We start from the raw sequence: 20,258 nt of genomic DNA on the forward strand, positions 1-20,258 counted from the left end.
CACCAACCCCCCACACACACCTCACACACCTCACAGCACCCACCTCACACCCATCACACAGCACCAACCCCTCACACACACACCTCACACACACAGCACACACCTTCACACATACCTGACAGCATCTAACCCTAACACACACCTACCCTTCATACACCCACCTCACAGCACACACCTCACACCCATCACACAGCACCAACTCCTCACACACATACCTCATAACACCATACACACACCTCTCACACCTACCTCACAGCACACACCTCACAGTACCCACCCCTCATATGCTCACCTCACACACACCTCACACCACCCACTCACACCCACTTCATAGCACACACCTCACACCCACCTCACAACCCCCACCCCCACCTCTCCATACCCCCCTCACAGCACACACCCCGCTAAACACTCATCTGTTGTCCTTACGCAGGAATCGCTCAGCTTCAGCTCTGCGCTCACTTGTGGTCCTCAGTTGTGGCACTTACTGTGTCCACTGTCATAGGGCCCCCCTCACTGTCTTGTTTCCCTTTTCTCAGGCCTCACTGTGTCCTATGCTATATATCTGGCCTCACCCTTGACTGCTGAAAACCCCATGTCTTTACCCCACAGGCTGCTGCCAGGTGGCAAAGGTGGCCATGGACCCCAGCGCCCTCCCAGACCTGTTGACCAGCATGCAGCAGTTCCGAGCACAGCTCTCAGGGACAACATACAGCAAAGACCTGGCCCCAGTCACCAGCATGGTGAGTCAGAGCTTCTGCAGGACAGCGTGGCCAGGCCTAGTTCCTGAGTCCCTGAGCCCAGTCAACTCTGGATGTGCAGGTGGACACATTGTGAGGTGGGCCTGTATTGGGCAGGTGGGACTTTGGGGAGACTTGGGGGTTAGTGGCTGGCCAGGTTCCTGTGTCGTCCAGAAGGAGGCTGGTTGGCCCAGCTTTGGGTCTTGCCCATCAGCTGTGACGGCTCTGAACTGAGTGGTCCTCTCAGGAGCCTTCTGATTCAGGCATTTGGATGGACACAGGTATCTGAAAACACTCCACTCCACGAGAAAGACAGTTCCCTTCGAAGATTCCACAGTGTTCTCAAGTCCCTGGAGAGATACCTGAAGCCTCTGTTCCCCCTGATGGCGTGTCCTGATGCCAGGTGCCCTCCCAGGGGGCTGCTGGTCTGAGGGGTGGAGTGGTTGCCTGGGCAGGAAGGGCTGGACTGGCCATGAGCTGAGAGCCCAGTGCCCACTTCTCTCTGGTGTGGGTGGCATGGACCCGCTGACGTGTGCTGGTGCCTGGTTTTGATGATTTCCTACTATTTGGTATCATGATACCACCTTGTACTCGGAATGCAGTTTTTCTGCTGAACTCACCCTGTCTGGTTGGAGTCTGCCCTTAGGGGCAGCCCCCTTCTGCTGTCCCTAGTTTCTTCCTGGGCCCGGGATCAAACAGGAGTGGGAGGTCTGAGGATCCCAGGCCCCTGGCTCAGGTGTTGGGGGTGGGGACATTTAAGGTAAGAAAAGAGGACAGTGACAGGTGAGCACAGCCCTTCATTCCAAGTGGCCTCGCAGCACAAGCATGAAGCCCCAGTGAAGGGCATCTTGGTTGATGAACACATGCAGCTGGAATCTGCCTTTTAAACCTGAACACATGCTTTTCTGAATTCCAGAATACAGACCTCAGCATTCATCCCAGATCCAGGGAAGTCCAAGGGCAAAGACAAGGAGAAGAGACCATCTCAGACACCAGGTGCGTCTGGAGGGCTTGGGCCACCAACGTGGAACTCCTCAGTGAGGGACGTTACCCTGGGCACTTCCTGTGTGGGCTGAGGTGGTCATGGCACAGATGGCCTTCACAATAGGGTGTGTCAGCAGTGGTGAGCCAACACAGTGGCAGGGACAGAGTGTGGTGGCCCCCAGGACCTCATCCCTCCCCTGAGGGTCACTGAAGCGTGAGGGTTCCACAGAGTGGGGGATTTCCCCTAGAGATGACTCTGTGTCCACCGTGACAGGTGCTCTTGGTAAGAGGCTGTGTAACCCGTCCATATCTGACATGGCAAAGTACCACAGATGGTACATGCCTTGAGGCCTAGGGCAAGCAGGCTGAGGTCTGATTTCCTTCCCCTCCAAGATGGACTAGATAAAGCCTGTACCTGGGCTGGCCCTCTGTGTGTAGTCATGCACTCGTGTATGTATACGTGTGTGCATACATGTTCACGTGTGGATAGAGACATGGTGCGTTGTGTGGACACATGCACATGTGTGTACACATGTATGTGTGTGTTCATCTGGGTGTAGATGCATTTTTGTGCTCATGTGTGAACATGTGTCATAGGCATATGTATACACACATGTATGTGTACATATGAGCACACACATACAAATTCATGTGTATGCATTTAGGGTACACGTGTACGCACATATGCACTTCTGTGGCAGAGGGTAGGATAACACACTGGCACATGTGTGCACATATATGTATTTACATGTGTGTGCAGGTGTGTGGACACATATACATCTGTGTACTCCCATGTGTGTACATAGATATCTACACTGTGTGTGCATTAATGCATGAGTGTGTGCATGTGTACTTTGGTGTGCACATGTGTGTGCATATGTGTGCATGCATATGTATTGTGTGTGCATGTGCACCTGCTTATGCATGGGGATGACCACAGGAGGTAGGCTCTTGTGTGCATGCACATGTGTATTTGTGCATGCATGTGGTCATTTGTGTGCATGTGTGTGATAATGTGTGCATGTATACTTGTGTACACATGAGGTGCTCATATGTCCATCTGTGTGTGTGCAGAAGTGTATATGTATGTATGTGTTTGGGCATGGGATTCTCATGTGGCGTGTGTGTGCACTACATGTGCAAGCATGTGTGTGTATTCATGGAGTGCTTATTTGTGCATCCAAACATGTGCATAGTTTTACATATATGTTACTGTGCATATGTGTGTGCTTGTTTGCATGATGCACTTGTGTGGACATATGTATACATTTATGCATGTACATGTATGTGTGGGTGCATGTGCACACAGTCTGCTTGTGTGTGGACATATGTACATGTTTGTGCACATACATGCCTGTGGGGGGTGAATGTGCATGCATTCTTCTTGTGTGTGGACATACATACACATGTATGCATGTACATGCATGTGCACACAGTCTGCTTGTGTGTGGTTGTATGTACGCATTTGTGCGTGTACATGCATCTATGTGGGTGCATGTGCACACAGTCTGCTTGTGTGTGGACATATGTACACGTTTATGCATGTACATGCCTGCGCGTGGCTGCATGTGCACACACAGTCTTGGGCATGCAGTGACTAGCTTCTATTTCAGTCACTGCTACTCACTTGTCCACAGCTCCGCCTGAGGCTGCAGATAACATCATCCTGATTGTGGACCAGCACCTCCTGGAGCTGCCCTTGGAAGGTCTCTCTGTGTTCAATGATGAGTCTGTGTCCTCTGTGTCTCGAGACTTTTCTCTCCAGATGCTGATGAATCGCCTCTACAAGGAGGAGACAGGTAAGAATTGTCCTTGGTCACATCTGCGTTTAATTCTAAAATGGAAACAAGTCATAAAAATCCCCCTCAAATTCATTGCTGTTGAGTCAGAATGGACTCACCTGATTTCCAGTGGGTTTTCAGAAGCTATAAATTGCACTGAGATGATTACTCATATTATCCTGCAAAGCAGCTGGTGGATTTGAAACTCCTGCCTTTGAGTTTGCAGTACAACTCCTTACCCACCAGGACACCAGAGCTCCGTTGTTCTTACGATTAAGAGGGTGTTAACTCCTGTCACAGAAATCAATCTTGGGTGCTGCAGCCCGCTCCAGGCATGATCCTGCAGAAGTTTCCAGGGCATCTGCTGTGTGCAAAGTGCTCCCGTTGGCTAAGCAAGCAGTGAGCAAAGAGCCAGGCCTGTTCTTACCACACAGAACTTCTATCCCCAGGAAGGTCCAGAAGGGAGCCTTGCACTGTCTCGTTAGGAGTCAGGCCCAGGAGGATAGGCTTCATGCTGTCTCACTGGGTTCTGGAAACACAGGGTCCCAGTCTGCGAAAACTTCCCAAGCTACGTGCCTACAGATGGACTGTTTTCTACGTGTGCTGCACTTCTCCAGGAGACTTCAATTCAGAACAAATGAACAGACTTCTGCTTCCAGCAAGGAGCAAGGATCAGATATATTCTTCTAACTGAAACAACTGGAAAATAGTGTGAAAGGACCTTTTTCAGACTTTAGACGCCAGACCATGAAGGGCAGTGGGACTGGGAGGAGATACAAGGGGCCGTCACTGCTCCCTGGTGACTGGAGGTACTTCGAGGGCCCAACAGAGAAGGAGACCAGGAAGCCTACCTGAGGGAGGAGTCACAGCTGAGATCAAAGGGCAGAGGGTGACAGAGAGATAGGAGTCAGCTCTGAGGAGCCCAGTCTCCAGCTGTCTGACTGTCTGTGTCCAGTGTGAAGGGAAGCTGGAAGGCTGGAGAAGCCCGAGGGAGCTTCATCCACGGGCACAGTATCGTAGCCAGAAGGGTGGCCCTCAGTCCTGGGCACCTGTGCCAGTCTCACATGTGGCGCTCAATGGCAACCCTCAGAAGGATCCACCTGTTCTCAGGAAGCTTGCTGTAGGTGCCATGGAGTCAGGAATGACTCATCGTGACCCTCTGAACCCTGGAACTCCTCATTCGCTCTGACGCACTGAACTCACCGTGGCAATCCGTCTCACTGAGGGTCTTCCTCTCCTTCGCGGACTCTCCACCTTTCCAAGCACAGTGTCCTTTCCAAAGGATAGTCTCACCTCGCTACATATCTGAAGCGTGAGAGACGAAGCTTAACCGAGAACAAAACTTGAGAACGTTTATAGTAAACTTCACGTCTGACAGTTGATAAATTGCCAAGCACACAAAGAAGCCAGAAACGTTGACTCATGATGAAGGGACATCACTCAGCAGGGTCAGACCCAGAAATGACCATGGTCCTGGAGCTGGTCAGTTACAACCGCATTCCCAAGGCTGGAGGCTGGTGGGCTGGGGATGCCCCCTCTGCTGTGCAAAGGTCAGTGCATGATCAGTCCTTCTGAGGCTTTGTTGCCAGCATGGTAGTGTGGCATTGTTGCTATTTCTACTTTACACTTGTTCTCATTCTTTCTTGTCCCCGCCTTTGCCAGAAGGCACAGTGAAAAAGGACACCAAGATCAAAGAGGCCAAGAAGAGAACTGTTGCCAGAAGGGGCAAGGAGGTAAGAGCCCTCAGGCTGATGGCCCACCAGCAGACGGCTCAGTCCAGGCCCAGGGCTCTGGGGCCAGCTGGGAGCCATCTCCCCTGATCTTCTCTTTGGCTTAGGGAAATGTGCACCGGGTCCTGCCCCCAGACAGCATCATGGTAGATTCAGACAACTTCAAGTGTATCCTTTTCCAGCCTGAGGACTTGTATCTCCAATGTCCTCATGTCCCCAACACCCATGTACCCCGACATTCCTGCCTTTCTCTCCTTGACTGAGGCCCAGTCATTGTGGACCCTTATGAGGAGGCCCAGACTATTGGTGAGTGTTTCCCTCAGGTTCTGTCCACTTCCACTGCCCACCAAAGTGAGCCCCACACCCCCCACACCCACCACAGTGAGCCCCGCCCCCACCCCCCACAGTGGGCCCCCTGGCCTTGCACCCCCACATGTTCCTCTGGGACCAAGACCCTGCATGGCCACCACCTTGCCACTGCTGCCGCTAACCTTCCTGTTAGTCACCTTGTCCTTCTGCTAAGGTGGTTTCCAACTCCGCGAAGGAGGGGGAGGAGCAGTGATGCTCCTTCCAGTCAGACACCCAGGTGGCTGTGGCTGAGGTCACCGCCCTCCTGGACACAGCTGCCGCACCAACCTGGACACGCAAACCTGCACACTCTCCCCAAGCGCCTCGGAGCCAAGTGTGCTCAGTGACGTCCTTCAACTGTCCCTGCAGGAGTGCTGACTCCTGTCCTCGTGACCCGGGCAATTCTAGAAAGATTCCAAGACTCGTTCACTGCCCGATGGGTTGGACACCTGGGAAACAAGTACTTTCCAAGGTTCGAGATCTGTGCTGGGCCGAGGAGTGGAGGGGAAGCTCATAGGTCCCTTTCTGTGGACATGCCTCTTCTGAGGGCACTTTGCAGATGTCCCACCTCAGCCTTGGCCTCTCCCCATATCTTGACCCCACCCATTGTGGATGCAGGGCCCCTTGAGATGAGTACCTTCCCCCACTGTATGTGCAGCACTGCCTGAGGTGGACGGGCCTCCCTGACTGTGGTGTGCAGTCCCCTGAGATGGATGCCCCTCCCCCACTGAGGGTCACAGTGATGTGTGTCCCCTCCCCCACTGCAGGTCACAGTGACATGGGACCCCTCCCCCACCGTGGGTCACGGTGACATGGGACCCCTCCCCCACTGCGGGTCACAGTGACGTGTGTCCCCTCCCCCACTGCGGGTCACGGTGACGTGTGCCCCCTCCCCCACCGTGGGTCATGATGATGTGGGGTCCCCTCTCCCACTGCAGCCAGGCAGAGTGGGAGCACCTGCTTGGCACCTGCCAAGGTTTCTTCTTCTATGGGATGGAGAGCTTCCTGTCACATACTCTGGTGGAGCGTCTGGCCGCCATGGACCTGCAAGGTGAGGTGGGCCCAGCTCCTCTCTCCCCTCCAACTGCCCTTCCTTCCTACTGCCCAGCTTGAGCAGGGTCAGGGTCAGAGTATAGGGTCATAGGGTCACCCCACTAGGCTGTGTCCAGGAAGGATGGGAGGTGCTGGGGGCATGCTGGTCCATCCGGTCAGTTATTGGGGTTTAAGTCCACAAGGGACCTCTGATGCTGCCAGTTCTGCGTCATATGCAGGATGGCGCCAGGCCAAAGTGGGTGCTTGGCCACACTTTCCTGTGTGCAATGTGGATCGGGGCCCGACAGGGTGCCCACTTAGTTCTGTCCCCTCCTGTGACAGGACCCCTCTCACCATCCCCCATACAGAGTGCCACATGATGCTGCTTCTGGACTCGATGCGTTCTTCGGAAAGCATCCGCAGGCATTCGGAGCTGTCAGAGAGCAGAGGGTACAGTGTCCAACAGGGCTGGGCCACTGTAGAAGGGTGTCCTCCGCGAGCCTGCGAATGGGGTCAGCAGGGCTGGAGACGGTGGGAGCGGCTCATGGCTGGCTGAGGAGCTCAGGCTGGACCCGGGAAGGGGAAGCCATGGTAGACACTGACTTCCGAGTTCCATGGGGTAGGTCCTGACCCTCAGCCTGTGGCTGGAGGGATGCCGTGACACCCCAGTTTGTTCATGTGGCATGTTAAGGGACTTCACAGGGGGTCAGGGAACTGAGTGGGGAGGGGGAGGTCTGGGATGGCCCTGGCACTAGCCCATCTGCTCTGCCCCCACAGTGTCCACCAGCGGACCCTGGAGGGCCCCATCCAGACCGCTGTTGTCCTGAGCCTAGTGGGTGTGAAAAGTATCCTGTCCAACCAGTGGTCCACGATCCTGCAAGACAACGCCGTGCGGGGCCTCGTGCTGTGGGAGAGTAAGTGGTCCCAGCAGGTAGACCCCACCTGGTGCCGCCCCAGCCCTCTGGACGCATTTCTTCCCTTCAGATCTGCTGGCCAGAGGGATGCTGACTGGGAGAGCGGTCCGCTACCTCCAGAAGATGAAAAGTGAGGACATGACCATCCAGGGTAAGACTTTGGCACTGCTATTTCACACTCACTGTCACCATGTGCCCACCGTCACCTCCCACTCCACTGTTCCTCACACCTCACGGAACACGAGCAAGTCACATCCAACTGTCAGCAAACATTTGCTGTCACATCATTGTCACCAGATGCCAATGACTGTGCACTTTGCTGCCACAACATTTACCACTCTGTCACCATGTGCAACACTACCACTCCATGCCCATCTGTTACCATGAGCCAGGGAGGGAGTGACTGAATGAGTGAATGAATGAATGAGTGAGTGAGGGAGTGAATGAATGAGTGAGTGAATGAATGAGTGAGTGAGGGAGTGAATGAATGAGTGAGTGAATGAATGAGGGAGGGAGTGACTGAATGAGTGAATGAATGAATGAGTGAGTGACTGAATGAGGGAGTGAATGAATGAATGAGGGAGAAAGGGAGTAAATGAATGAGTGAGAGAGTGAGTGAGTGAATGAATGAGTGAGAGAGTGAATGAGTGAGTGGGTGAATGAATGAGGGAGGGAGAGAATGAGTGAATGAGTGAGGGAGGGAGTGGGTGGGTGAGGGAGGGAGGGAGGGAAGGAGGGAGGGAGTAGGTGAGTGAGTGAAGATGTGTCAGGAAGATGACAAAGGTGGGGCGAGCCCAGAGCCCATCCTCAGGACCCCTGGGCAGACAGGGCCAGGTCAGCACTCTCTGATGATGGGCAGAAACCTGTGATAGGACAGGACGGGGCAGTGGGGAGGCCCATGGCAGGTGGCTTCTTCACAGGACAGATGCACTAGGTGTCTACTCTGGTCACTGTGCCCAGGTGAATGGTCAGGGTCAGCTGCTACAGGGGCTGGAAGTCATCTGCCCTCTTCTCTGGGCTGGGGCAGGCAGCTGTGGGTTGGGAAGGGCTCCCAGAGACGGGTCAGAGCCTATAGTCTTGGGGGGACAGGGAAGTGGCCCTCTTCCTGACAGCTGTCCTCTTTCCCAGACCAGTCCCCTGAGACCGCCAAGGACGTGTGGTTGTCCATGCAGCAGCAGCAGCCCCACAGGACAGAGTGGAACCCCAGCACCCTGAACCTGGTGCTGTATGGGCTGCCTCACCAGGCCATCTGGTGACCAGGCTCAGGACAGCCTGGGCTCTCATGTCCTCACCTTCAGCTCCCACAGTGCAATGGGTTCTCTGGTCCTGGAGTGGGGAGCAGTGAGGACCCCGACACTAGCTCCCAGAGTGTGGAAGGCAGAGACACTCGGGAAGATGAGCAGGCTCCTAACACTTTAACTGGGGCTCAGGCCCCCCCTTCAGAGGCCCAGCCCTGACAGAATTGCCACAGCAGCTAGGGACAGTGGAAAATCAGGGTTAGTTTTCAGTTTCAATAAAGAGACAAATGAAGGGGTGGTGTGTCTTGATGGCTCCCTAGGACAGTTAGGGCCTCCACATGCTGACCTTTGGGAGACACTGACCATATCACTCTCCATCACAGCCCCAGTCATACTCCCCAAGAATGCCCCCAGAGTTATACTCTCACAGTCACACACCTGCAGTCACACGCCCACAGTCATACACTCCACAGTTACCCCCCCACAGTCACCTGCCCCCTGTCATCTTGCCTCACCTGGCCTTCTCTACTCAGGGTACCAGGCCAGCTCTGTCAGCCCTTTGTCCACTGCATCTCAGTGGTCTCCCTGCTATTGACCCATCTCCATTTCCAGCGTTGGCAGTCACTGGTGGAGGGAGCGGAGGGCCCGCGGAGCTCAGCAAAATCACTCTTCCTGGAGAATGGCTGAGAATGATACAGAGAATATGTGTGGCCTTGAGTCTGTTCCCCAGACACAAATGGGGCATCCAGGAAGATGACTGGGTACAGGACATGGGGCTGTGCCAAACACTAAAACACCAGCACCACAGACAAGATGAGCTCCAGGAGTGATTACACTCAGTGGCCTTTCCAGGCCCACCTGGCCCCAGGCCACCTTGACCCCAGGTCCGCACAGTTTCTAAGTCAGGCATGGCCTTCTTGAGCCTGGGACTCAGAACTGAGGTGAGGTGTGGGCATAAGGCCCAGGAGGTGTGGGAAACGTGGCTAGAAAGTGTCCTTGCCCCAACCTCACACCAAAGCCTGATCTGTAAGCTACAGGAGGTGAGGGCATTCACCGGCCCAGCACAGAGTCAGGCCACACACCATCCAGTCACTCACTGGGAAGGAAGTGGGGTACCCAGGTCTGCTAGATGCTGTCAAGTATTCAGAGGACAGTTTGGTAACATCTGAGAAAACACCCTCATGCTGAATTGTCCACCTGGGCGCACTCTTGAACACTGTCTGTGACACTCAGGTGCAAGCTTTATGGGAACTAAAGCTTTTGTTCTCAGGAAAGATGCCCCAATGGCTCCTGGGTCATCAGTGACCATATGTCAGATCAGCTATGACTCTGCTCCTGGTTATGCCAGCTCACTGGGGCAAAAGGACACAGAGCCCCTCAGGACTTGTGTGCACATGAACACACATGCATGTACACATGCACACACGCATGTGTATACACACAAGAGTGCACACAGGCAGACGTACTGATGCACACACAAATACATGCACGGGCACACAGAGACGTGCATATACACACGAATGTGTATACAGGCAGGTATACCTACATGTGTGCACACACGCCACTGTATACATACATGCACACAACATGTACACCTGCACACCAACACATATATACACATGGCATTCAAGCATGTGTGCATCGACACATGTATACATAGACGCATGTGCACATGCATATATACACATCCACACAGACACACACTTGCACGCACATACATATATAAATATCAACATAGATACGTTGTTGTGTACTGTAGAGTCAGAACTGACTCATAGCTGACTCTCCAGCAGGTTTTCCAAGGCAGAAATCACACGAGAAGAGATTGTCCATCCTTCTCCCGCAGAGCAGCTGGTGGCCTCAAACCACGTATCTTCCGAATTGCAGAGTAATAACACCACACACACACACACACACACACACACACACACACACACCCCAGCTTGCTGGAGTGAAAGCACACAGAGCCCCTCCTGGACACACACATGCAAATATACATACATGCACACACATAAATACCCCAGCTATACACACAGGCATGTACACATAGACACAAGCACACAATACACATGTGCACACACATATCCACAGGCACATACACAAACACCTCTGTACACACGTGCACACATGCACACACAGATGCAAATGCATATATACACTCATACACAGAGACACAAACACATTAACACACAAATGTATACAAATGTGTGCATCATGTGTACATGGGGGTGCACACATAGACCTGTGCACTCGTAATTGTATATTCATGCATACACACATGCACACCGACCTACATGTGCATGTATACATTCCCGTGTAGACACACGCGGTGGTGTGTGCATAGACACGGCATACAGAAATATGCACATGGACATACAACATGCTTAGGCATATATTCGTTCACACAAATACACACATGAACAGACACTGGGGAAAAGGGAACACGGTGTGTGATGCCCCATCGGCCACTGCACACGCTGCTGTCCTTCAGAAGCGGCTGCAGCTCACTCACCCTGGAAACGTTGATAACTAACGGTCTCTACAAAGCAGAGGGTCCATGAAACCGGGGCAAACCCAGTGAGACGGACAGGCCCTGCCGTGGCCTCGTGGGGCCTTTGGGCGGCTGGCCTGCCGTCCACCACGCGGAGGTGAGGCCTCTCAGTGGCCAACAGCCACACAGCCTTGCAGGACACAGGGACAGAGTCGCTAGAGGCCCACACTCACCACTCGCAGCACCATTCCTGTGACTTCTGGTGACTCCATAACTGAATACTTTTTTGAAGTATATCTTGGATGATATTGAAAGATTCAAATTCTCTTTTTTGTTTTAAGATGTTTTCTTTTTTTAAAAAAATACTTAAAGTTGTTCTAGTTTTAATAAAAAAGAAAGGAAACGAAGGCTTTAACTAATGGCCAGGAAATAAATTCCGACCGAGCTGCGAGCTTTCTGCGAGAAAGATGTTGGCACCCACCCAAACAACAAGAATAAAAGCTTCTGGAAATATTTCATCTCCACAGCGGGCCATCTTTTACCTTCTGCTGTGTCCACTCGTGAGAAATATGAAACAGCAAACGCTGCCCCAGGACCACAGGCGCTAAAATAACTTTCTGAATTATGTCCCAGCAACATAACAAATCACATTATCAATTAGCTTCTGTAACAGAAGTGGCATTTTGTAATATATTCAAACGTGAAAAAATTGTTGAGGTGAAATTTATGTAACCCTCAAAACATAAGAAAGGGAATTTATTGGTAATAACAAGGGGCGGTGTCATTCCCTCCGCGGCACACTATGGCCACTGGCCCGAGGGCACACAGGGCTGGGGGCCAGCCTCCCACACAGAGCACCCACAGGGTTCTGGAAGATGCCCAGGTCTAAGGCCTCAGCATCCTGGACACCAGCGACCTTGAGTGCTGGTGGGATGTGGAGTCCGAGCTCTGTCCTCTCTACCAGGAGATGTCACCAGCATGTCCCTGTGGGTGAGGCTGGGCTCTGACTAGAATCTGGTCTGGTCAGGTCCAAACTGCCACAGTGGCCCCACTGCACCCTGAACAGAGTCCATCACACCCCTGGCATCAAGCCAGTGCCTCCTGACACCCAGCTGTGCCCAGTCCTATCCTCCCAGGGACTTTTCAAAATGCCAGCTTGCTTTATTTTTATTTTGAAAATAGCAATGTTTCATTTTATAAGCCAAAGCCTAGTCAAGGACTCTGATGACAACATAGAAGGGGACCAATGTGTCTGTGCCCCCAAATCACACGTGGAGAAATGTGGAATCTGCCAATGTCAGAGACCCTTTCCACAAAGAAGATTTTAAAGCAAAATGTTATGGTCAGAAAGTTGGGTAGAGTCCAGGAGACAGGAAACAGTTCTGCCCTGCCCCCTGAGAAGTGGCCTGTTCTCTCACTTCCAGATTCTTCCATCAGCACAGCGTTAAGGTCTTTTACCCCAAAGCAGGGCGCCTGCAAGCACAGACCACAGAGAAGCTGGCTGAGTCACACACATTCCCCACTTCCACCCTGCTCTTGACACCACCGCCCCAGCCCTCACCTCTATCCCCAGGCCTCAGGGAGCACTCTCACCCCTGCCCCCAGGCCTCAGGGAGCACTCTCACCCCTGTCCCCAGGCCTCAGGGAGCACCCCCTCCCCCGCCCCCACCCTCACCTCTGTCCCCAGACAAGTGCCCCTCACCTCCTACTTCACCACCAGACCCAGGGTGCCCGCCCCATTGTTCCTAGACCACAGGAAGCACCCCCACCTCACCCTGATCCTCACACCACAGGGAACCTTCTCAGGGAGGCAGCCACTCCCAGTGGGGAGCAGGGAGTGGTACCTGGAAATGGCCACCTGGTCAGCTGGTTAGAACTGCCGGCCACCACCCTAGGAACCCAGGGCTGAAGCCTCTCCTGTGGGTCCTGGCCATGGCCCCTGCAGAGGGCTGAGGACATGGGTCCCTGTGGGCACACTACCTGCTTCCTCACAGCCCTCGAAGGTGACAGGGCCCAGCCAAGGTCCCCAAAGTCAGTGAACCCCTGCCCAGCTCCCTCCCAACCCCCAACCTCCCCACCTGGCTGGGTTTCTGGGGGCAGCCCTGGGCATAGCTGGTCTGCCTTGACCCTGCCTGCTTGCACCTGACATGGGCTCCACCTCAGATTCTCCCGAGTCTCCAGGTGACTCAGAACACTTTGGGGGGTGGTATCCCTACCCCCACTTCTCTCCCTGGCTCCCCTCCCCCTTCCAGCTGAGCCCCTGGTCCACTCACAGCCACCAGAGGCGAGAACAACTTGGGTTAATAAAACAGAAACAATTCTGATCATTTGTATATAAATTTCTATTAAGTTGCCTCGTCCCAGCTAGTCTCTAATAGTTTAATTTCACCATTAAATAATTAAAAGTCTATCTTCAATTGCTGTGAACAATTGTTTTCTTTAATGATCTCCTCAGAGAAGCCGGCAGCTTCCTATCTTGTAAAAATGATGAAATGTTGTCATTATCCCATCTCTCCGAAATGGAACCAGCGGCTTGGAGTCCATCGTACGTGTTCAATTAACGCTGGGCGCATTAGCCCGCCACATGGCCTCCCTCCGCGTGACCCACGTCCTCTGGTCAGCTTTATTATGACTGTGATGAAGACAGAGAGAAGCCTGTTAATTACCCCGCTTCCAACAGAGGAATCACTCTCCACACACCTTCCCTTCAAGAAAGAAAGAGGTCAAGGCTCCCAGGGAGGGCAGGCTGAGCTACGCACTGCTGCTTCGAGCTGTGGGCCCAGGGCCACTCCCTAGCCCGACCTGAGGCCCAGAGCCCGGACCCTCTGGTGACAGGAGTTGGGCTGGGCCTGAGCTGGGCAGAGGAGACCCTTCTTCCTAGCTAGAGCCCTCTGTTTGGACAAAACCCATGACGTGAGCCCTGGGCCCCACAGCTTCAGAGTCCCACTGACTGATTTCTCAGAAGCAGGTGGCCAGCCCTGTATCCCAAGGGCCAGCTGGTAGAACTGACCCTCCACTTTGAGTCACTGGCTGATCAAGTTGGAGACCACCGTCCTCACTGGGTCCTCTTCCCAGAAGCTACCATGGCCACACAGAGCCAGCCCACCACTTGCCCCGTGCCTCTGGGCACAGCTCTGAGACTGTCCACCCACTGGCATCTCCTGGTGGTGCCTGCTGTCCACTCACACTGCCCTGTTTCCCAAACAAGAGTCCTGAGGCTGGGGTCCTGTGGCCAATCAAGGGGTGAGCTTGGCTCTATCAGGGTGACTCACAGGACGCGCGGCCCCTGGCCACTCCATCGAGCTGACAGCACAGCCAACACCATCTGACTGACGTTTTCTTAGCAATCCTTAGAGACCAAGGGCGAGATGGAGTGGCCAGCAGAGGTGGTGAAGGGCCAAGTCAGAGCTGACAGGCTGAATTACAGAGAACGTTACATTTTCCCAGGATGGATTGTAATTCCTGAGGCAGAGGCAGGAGGTGCTGTGATAAAACCGGAGCAGCCCCACCTGTGCCCTGGTCTGGAGTCCTCCCCATGCCAGCCTGGAAGGGGATGGGGCTGAGGGTGTCTCCCTCACCGGCCTGCCAAGTTCCTGGCCAAGACTCAGCTGTGGGTCCTGAGAGGCCCCGGGTGTGAAGGGGCCAGACCCCTGCATGTGAGCTCTGAGGGCCTTTTCCTGGGGCCCCTAAGTCCTTGGCGATCTGCAGTCTAACAGTCCCTACCAGATGCTCCCCTGCACCTTGTCCCCAAGCAGGCCACAAAGGACAGGTCAGTGAGTCCGGCAGCAATCCTCTGCACTCGGGCCACCATCCTGAGCCCTGAGCTCTGTGTGTGTGTCACTGTGCCCAGACCCCACAAACCCCATGCGTGGTCACTGGCTGGTCACAGAAGTTTCACAAAGATGCAGGATGTGTGGGTGTTTGGCCATTCTGCGAGAGCTCACGCATCCCAGCCCCTGCCCAGCAATGTGAGGGTCAGGGCCCTGTCCACCATCACACCCCAGCCTACTCCCCAGAATGTGACTTCGTCCCGAGCCCCAGGCATTCAGCCACCTCGGGCATTCAAGCGCCTGTATCTTCATCTCAGTGATTTGGGAGCACACCCTCCTGTTTGCTTCTCACTTCCTTTCTGTCCTTTTCACTCTAAGGTCAGCCTCGGGGACTTTGACTCTTCTTCGTAAAATTCAGATACGGTTGGTTATGCTCCCAGGAGCTGCTGCTGGTCTTCAATCCAGACCCTGGAATGCTCAGAAAACAGTGGGCACTGCATGACGCTAATGCTGGGCCTTCATGTCCACCACTCTCACTCTGCCAGCCTCTGGTCCTGCTGGCACAAGGGCACCTGTGCCAGCCCGTGGCCACACCGCCTCCTGTGTGATGCAGCTGAGCGGGCATGTAACCAACTTGGTCAACAGACAAGGGACATGCCAACCCGGGGGCTGCTGGCCCAGTGCAGAGCCCCAGTGGCTGTGGCCTAGGATCCCCTGGGGAGAGGTGGGGTGGGGCAGGACCCTTAGACTTCCCCACCCTGAACCACAGCAGAGATCCCAGCAGAGCAGGCACCCTCCACACCTCTCCCAAACCCAACGGGTGGCTGTCTCACCCCTGTGACGGCCAGTCAGTGATGACGGTGAACTCTGGAGAATCCTCCTGTGGGTGTGTGGGTGAGTGGGACCTGCAGTCCAGGGCAACCCCAAGAAGCCTTCTCCAGTCCTATCCCCCACATGCCAGGCCCCAACTTCAGTGCATTGGGCACCTACCAGCTTCAGTCAGCCCCTCTCCCCCAACTCTGCTGCCCCCTAGACTGGGGCCCCAAGGGTGTGGTTAGTTTCACTGATGTTAAAGATGGTGGGTGGGAATGCCCCCTGTAAGTATGGCCCCAGGGACCAGCTTTAGAAACCAGGACAGACTTAAGACCAAGGGGCTTGTGGACTCTGTGGGCCCCAGAGCCTCTGAGCACTATGTATCCTTCACCGGTGCTGGTCTGCTGGCAGGAGGAGGTTAGCGCTGCTGAGGGGACAGTGCGTGGGGAGGGGTGAGGGAGCCAGGAATGTGTATACAAGACTAGGGGTCTGAGGGTTCGCTCCCCCAGGGAAACGGCTGGACGTCCTCAGCCCGGATGCCCTCCCTCCCCCAGACACCCTGAAGTCTCAGTGTTGTGAGGCCCAGTGACCCAGGGAACCTCCCTCCGGTCCAGGGGGACCCCACCTCACCTTCGTCCCTCTCGGCCCTCCCCGCTCTACACAGCGTGTCCAGCAGAGGGCGAGAGGGGGCGGGATGTCCGCGGCCAGCATTCGCGCAGTCGGGTCGGGAGGCTGCCCGAGCGCCCGCGTTTGGCAGCGGGTGGGGGGGTCAGGGAGAGTCTCCTTCTCAAAGTCAGCCATCTCAGAGGCCCGCTCCACAGCCAACCTGTCCCCTTACCTCCAGTGGGGCGCGGGAGCTGGGGGCCCTCCGGACCAGGGTCCCCACCCCAAATGCCCTCATCCCTGGAGCTGAGGGGCAGCAGCTGTGGGTGCCGAAGTTTTGCTGTCTCGGAGCAGCTGCTGACCAGTCCCCTGTCCAGGGCACCTCTGGCCTCCGGGTCCCGCCTCAGAAGCGCGGTGACATCGCGCCAGTGGGCACGGTCCCCGCAAAGCGCATCTGGAGGGGCCTGGCTCCCCAGGGTGCAGTCAGGTCTCTGGGGTTCAAACTCCTTCCCCTCCCCGCCCTGCCCAGGGTTCCTTCCGCAGGGACACTGTCGCAGCGCCCCTCACAGGCCTGCTCGTCCGCGTGAGCGCCCTTGAGAGCCGTCCCGCGCAGGGCCACGACGGACGGACAGCTGCGTCCTCGCTCGCCGTCTCCTGTTGTCCAGGTGGGCAGCACTCTTAGTGGAAGGTCGAGAGGTGGCTTTCGCTACTGTCTGTCCCCAAGCCGAGGAGGGCGTCCCGGGCGCCGCTGGCGGTGCCTCCGAGGGATGGAGCCGGACCGGGCGGCGTAGGGAGCGCAGGTTACCTCTCTGATGGCCAGCAGGCGGCGGGGCGATGGCCCCCTCCACCCGGCACCCTCACGCTCCGTGGCCACCCCTCCTACACCCTCAATCTTGTCTTCATCTGTACCTCCCATCTGGAGCCTCCTGGACCCTAGCCCCATCCCTCAATCCCGGACCCCAGCTCACCCCAATTTACGGCCGCCCCGCGAGCTCCACGCCAGAGAGCTGCGCGCTGCAGTTGGTGCAGGCTACAGGGGCGCTGCGTACCCCACACCCTAACCAAAGCCTGGAGAGGCCGGGCGAGTCACCCCAGAACCTGCCGAATGGCCCCGCCCAGCCTCCTTGCCTCTTCAGCCACGCCCCTTCCCGTCTTCCGACACCGCCTCGTCCCCCACACCTCTGTCTCTGTCCCAGGGGGAGTCCCGAGGAGCCCAGACCATGCCCCAGGGTCCGTCTGGCGCCCCGGCCTGGTGCTCGGACGCGCCGCGTTTTCTCCGTCTCAGTGGTGCGCGGAGAAGTCTGGGGACGATAGGTCCTCCTGGCACCCGGTCTCCTTGTCCCCCCATGGGGGCGGGGGCAGGCGGGTCTCAGCGTGTGGCTGACCCTGGCCCACAGCAACCCAAGACTTCCAGAGCCAGTGTGTTCCATGCGACACGCTGGTTCCGCTCTGGCCAGTCGTCTGTAGAGCCGCCAGGATCCCGAGGGAAGCCAGGAGGGAGGAAACCCCAAGCGCACAGCTCCGAGCAAAGGCCCTCGCCTCACCGAGATTGCGCGCCTCGCCTAAGAATTGGGCCTATTCCACCAGCTCTGACACCCAGCACCTAAGCGCACGGCTAGCGCGGAGGGCCTGCCCAGTTCGGCGGGGAGGTGGGTGCCTGCAAGCGGAGGCCTCAAGCCTGGATCCGACCAGAACGGCCACCTGAGTGGGCGCCTGGACAAACCGTCTTGCTGCCTGCACAAAACGGAAACGAGGCCCCGCTGAGAGTGGGGGGCCCAGGAGTAGGGCAGAGAGTTGGGGGACCTAGGCGCGGGGCAGAGAGTTGGAGGGCCCAGGCGCGGGGCAGAGAGTGGGGGGCCCAGGAGTAGGGCAAAGAGTGGGGGGTCCAGTCGCTGGTCATTGCCTGGAGAGGCGAGGGTCCCCTTTGTCCATGGCAGAGAGACCCTGGTGGTCAGGGTGAAACAGAGTTCTCGTCGATGCCCCTGAAGCCCACGAGGGAAGGCTTTCAGGCTTCAAGAGGACGGTCATTTTACACCTTCAGGTCCAGGCACCAAGAAGGAGGGGACAGCCTGGTACCTAGGATTTGAGAGCTGAGCTGCCAGCACAAAGAAAGGTTACAAGTCCAAATCCACCACCTTCTCTGTAGAGGAAGATGAGCAGTCTCCTCCTACGAGATATGCAACCTCGGAAATCTACTGAAGGGTCAGCGTTGAGTCAGTTCTGACAACAGTATTAGTAAACTGGCCACAAGGTGCTTGTGACCATGGCCAGCAGCTCCTGTCAGCCACGGACCACCACACCTCACATGAGGCCCCACTCAGTTCTGCAAAGGCGGACCCTTTGTACCCAGCAGTGGGGGCCAGGAGGTCCAAAGACATTTTAAAGGCCGTTCCTTGGACAGATGCAGAAAATTTTGATAGGTGGAAAAAGATCGGCATTGCTAAGGGTTTCATTTACCAGATTCACAATCAACACCTAGCAGAAGTCAAGAAATCAAAAGACTGTTTCAGTGGGGAAATCTGCTGTCAGTGACCTCTCCAAAGTTCTAAAGAGCAACACTGTCCATTTAAAGACTAAGGTGCACCGGAACCAAGCCATATGTGATCTTTTCAATTGCTTCCTCTGCATCTGAAAGTTGGACTGTGAATAAGGATCACACAGAATTGATGCCTTTGCAGAGTGGTGTTGGAGAAGAGTCGTCAACTGCGGAATACCACACAGCCCCGTTTTGGAGGAAGTGCAACCAGGACGCTCTGAGAGGGGAGGAGACTAAGCTCTGTCTCACTCTGGGACAAGGGCCTGTGGCCTGTTGTCCGGAGGAACAGACCTTGGAAAAAGGCCTCATGCTGGGGAAGGTGGAGAGTTCGAAGAAGTGAAGCTGACCCTCACCAAGGGGGGCTGACATGGTGACTGTAGCCTTCGGGGTGGGGGTGGGGGGTGTGGTGTCCAGTGCACTCTGCTCTGCGTGCTGGCTTGTGGGGACCAAACAACTCGTGCTACGCTGCAAAGTTGACCCTGAGCTGCCCCAAGTGAAGACTGCTCACTGCCAGAATCAGGTGTTTTGTGAGTCCCGACCCGATGGGGTTCGTTCCCTAGCTCTCTCCTGATCTGGCCTCGAGCTTGGAGAGAGAACAAAAAAGGGCTCAGGTAGCCTCCAGGGAACCAAGCTGCGCCTTCACCACCAGGAAACGCTCCCCCGCCCCCACTGCAGGCTCAGGCCCTTCCGCACCGACCAGGGCCCTGGGTGGGTGGGTGGGGGACGACTTAAATGCATCCCGAGTGCGTGGATCTTGTGTGGCATGTTCTGCGGAGGCCACGGTGTAACCTGAAGATCAAGCAAGAAGCGAATTCATGCGGGCAAGTTTGGAGCTCAGCTTCCTCCCCTACCTGGGGCCTGGAACCCCGCCGTCGGGTTGGGCAGAAAAGCATTACCTGGCTGCGCAAGGACGAGGATTGAGGCCCTGGAGGTGGGGCGAGGGGAGGCCCACGACCCGCACCGCGCATCAGGCAGTGTCTTCCCGGGCCACCGCCCACACCGCACCGGGGCAGATGTTCAAATCTGCATGATTTCTGGCCGTAACACATGTTCTCGCGTTTTCTTCCTGATTTCCTATTAAAAGCTTTGCCTAACTAAATTCCCATCCAGGGGGATTTATATCATCCCCAGGGAGATAAATCAGGGGGCAAATTTACAGCCCGGGAGGCACCCGCGGCGCTAATGGGCCCTTCATGGAGTGCCGAGCAGCGCGGGGCGCGCGCGCAGACGGGCCGGCCGCGGGCCAATGGCCGGACCGCGGACGCCGGCGGCCAATCA

General features: G+C 55.7%; 1 protein-coding gene across 1 annotated transcript in view; it reads left to right on the forward strand.

Annotated features, from left to right (window-relative positions):
- TTC40 (tetratricopeptide repeat domain 40) overlaps positions 1–18,208 on the forward strand; it is an 86,159-nt gene extending 67,951 nt beyond the window's left edge. Inside the window, exons 48-67 of the mRNA XM_006880119.1 lie at positions 613–743; positions 1,022–1,143; positions 1,657–1,736; positions 3,338–3,523; positions 5,168–5,238; positions 5,343–5,403; positions 5,506–5,541; positions 5,953–6,055; positions 6,522–6,634; positions 6,984–7,065; positions 7,393–7,529; positions 7,600–7,680; positions 8,658–8,781; positions 12,832–12,985; positions 16,456–16,601; positions 16,686–16,872; positions 16,974–17,109; positions 17,408–17,463; positions 17,581–17,731; positions 18,045–18,208. Of these exons, the coding sequence (XP_006880181.1) occupies positions 613–743; positions 1,022–1,143; positions 1,657–1,736; positions 3,338–3,523; positions 5,168–5,238; positions 5,343–5,403; positions 5,506–5,541; positions 5,953–6,055; positions 6,522–6,634; positions 6,984–7,065; positions 7,393–7,529; positions 7,600–7,680; positions 8,658–8,781; positions 12,832–12,985; positions 16,456–16,601; positions 16,686–16,872; positions 16,974–17,109; positions 17,408–17,463; positions 17,581–17,731; positions 18,045–18,208 (2,321 nt within the window). The remainder of the gene's footprint in view (positions 1–612; positions 744–1,021; positions 1,144–1,656; positions 1,737–3,337; positions 3,524–5,167; positions 5,239–5,342; positions 5,404–5,505; positions 5,542–5,952; positions 6,056–6,521; positions 6,635–6,983; positions 7,066–7,392; positions 7,530–7,599; positions 7,681–8,657; positions 8,782–12,831; positions 12,986–16,455; positions 16,602–16,685; positions 16,873–16,973; positions 17,110–17,407; positions 17,464–17,580; positions 17,732–18,044) is intronic.
- The last annotated feature ends 2,050 nt before the right edge of the window (positions 18,209–20,258 follow it).

The sequence above is a fragment of the Elephantulus edwardii genome, unplaced genomic scaffold (genome assembly GCF_000299155.1).
Source record: "Elephantulus edwardii isolate Elephantulus edwardi_28Jun2011 unplaced genomic scaffold, EleEdw1.0 scaffold00006, whole genome shotgun sequence".
NCBI lineage: Eukaryota > Metazoa > Chordata > Mammalia > Macroscelidea > Macroscelididae > Elephantulus > Elephantulus edwardii.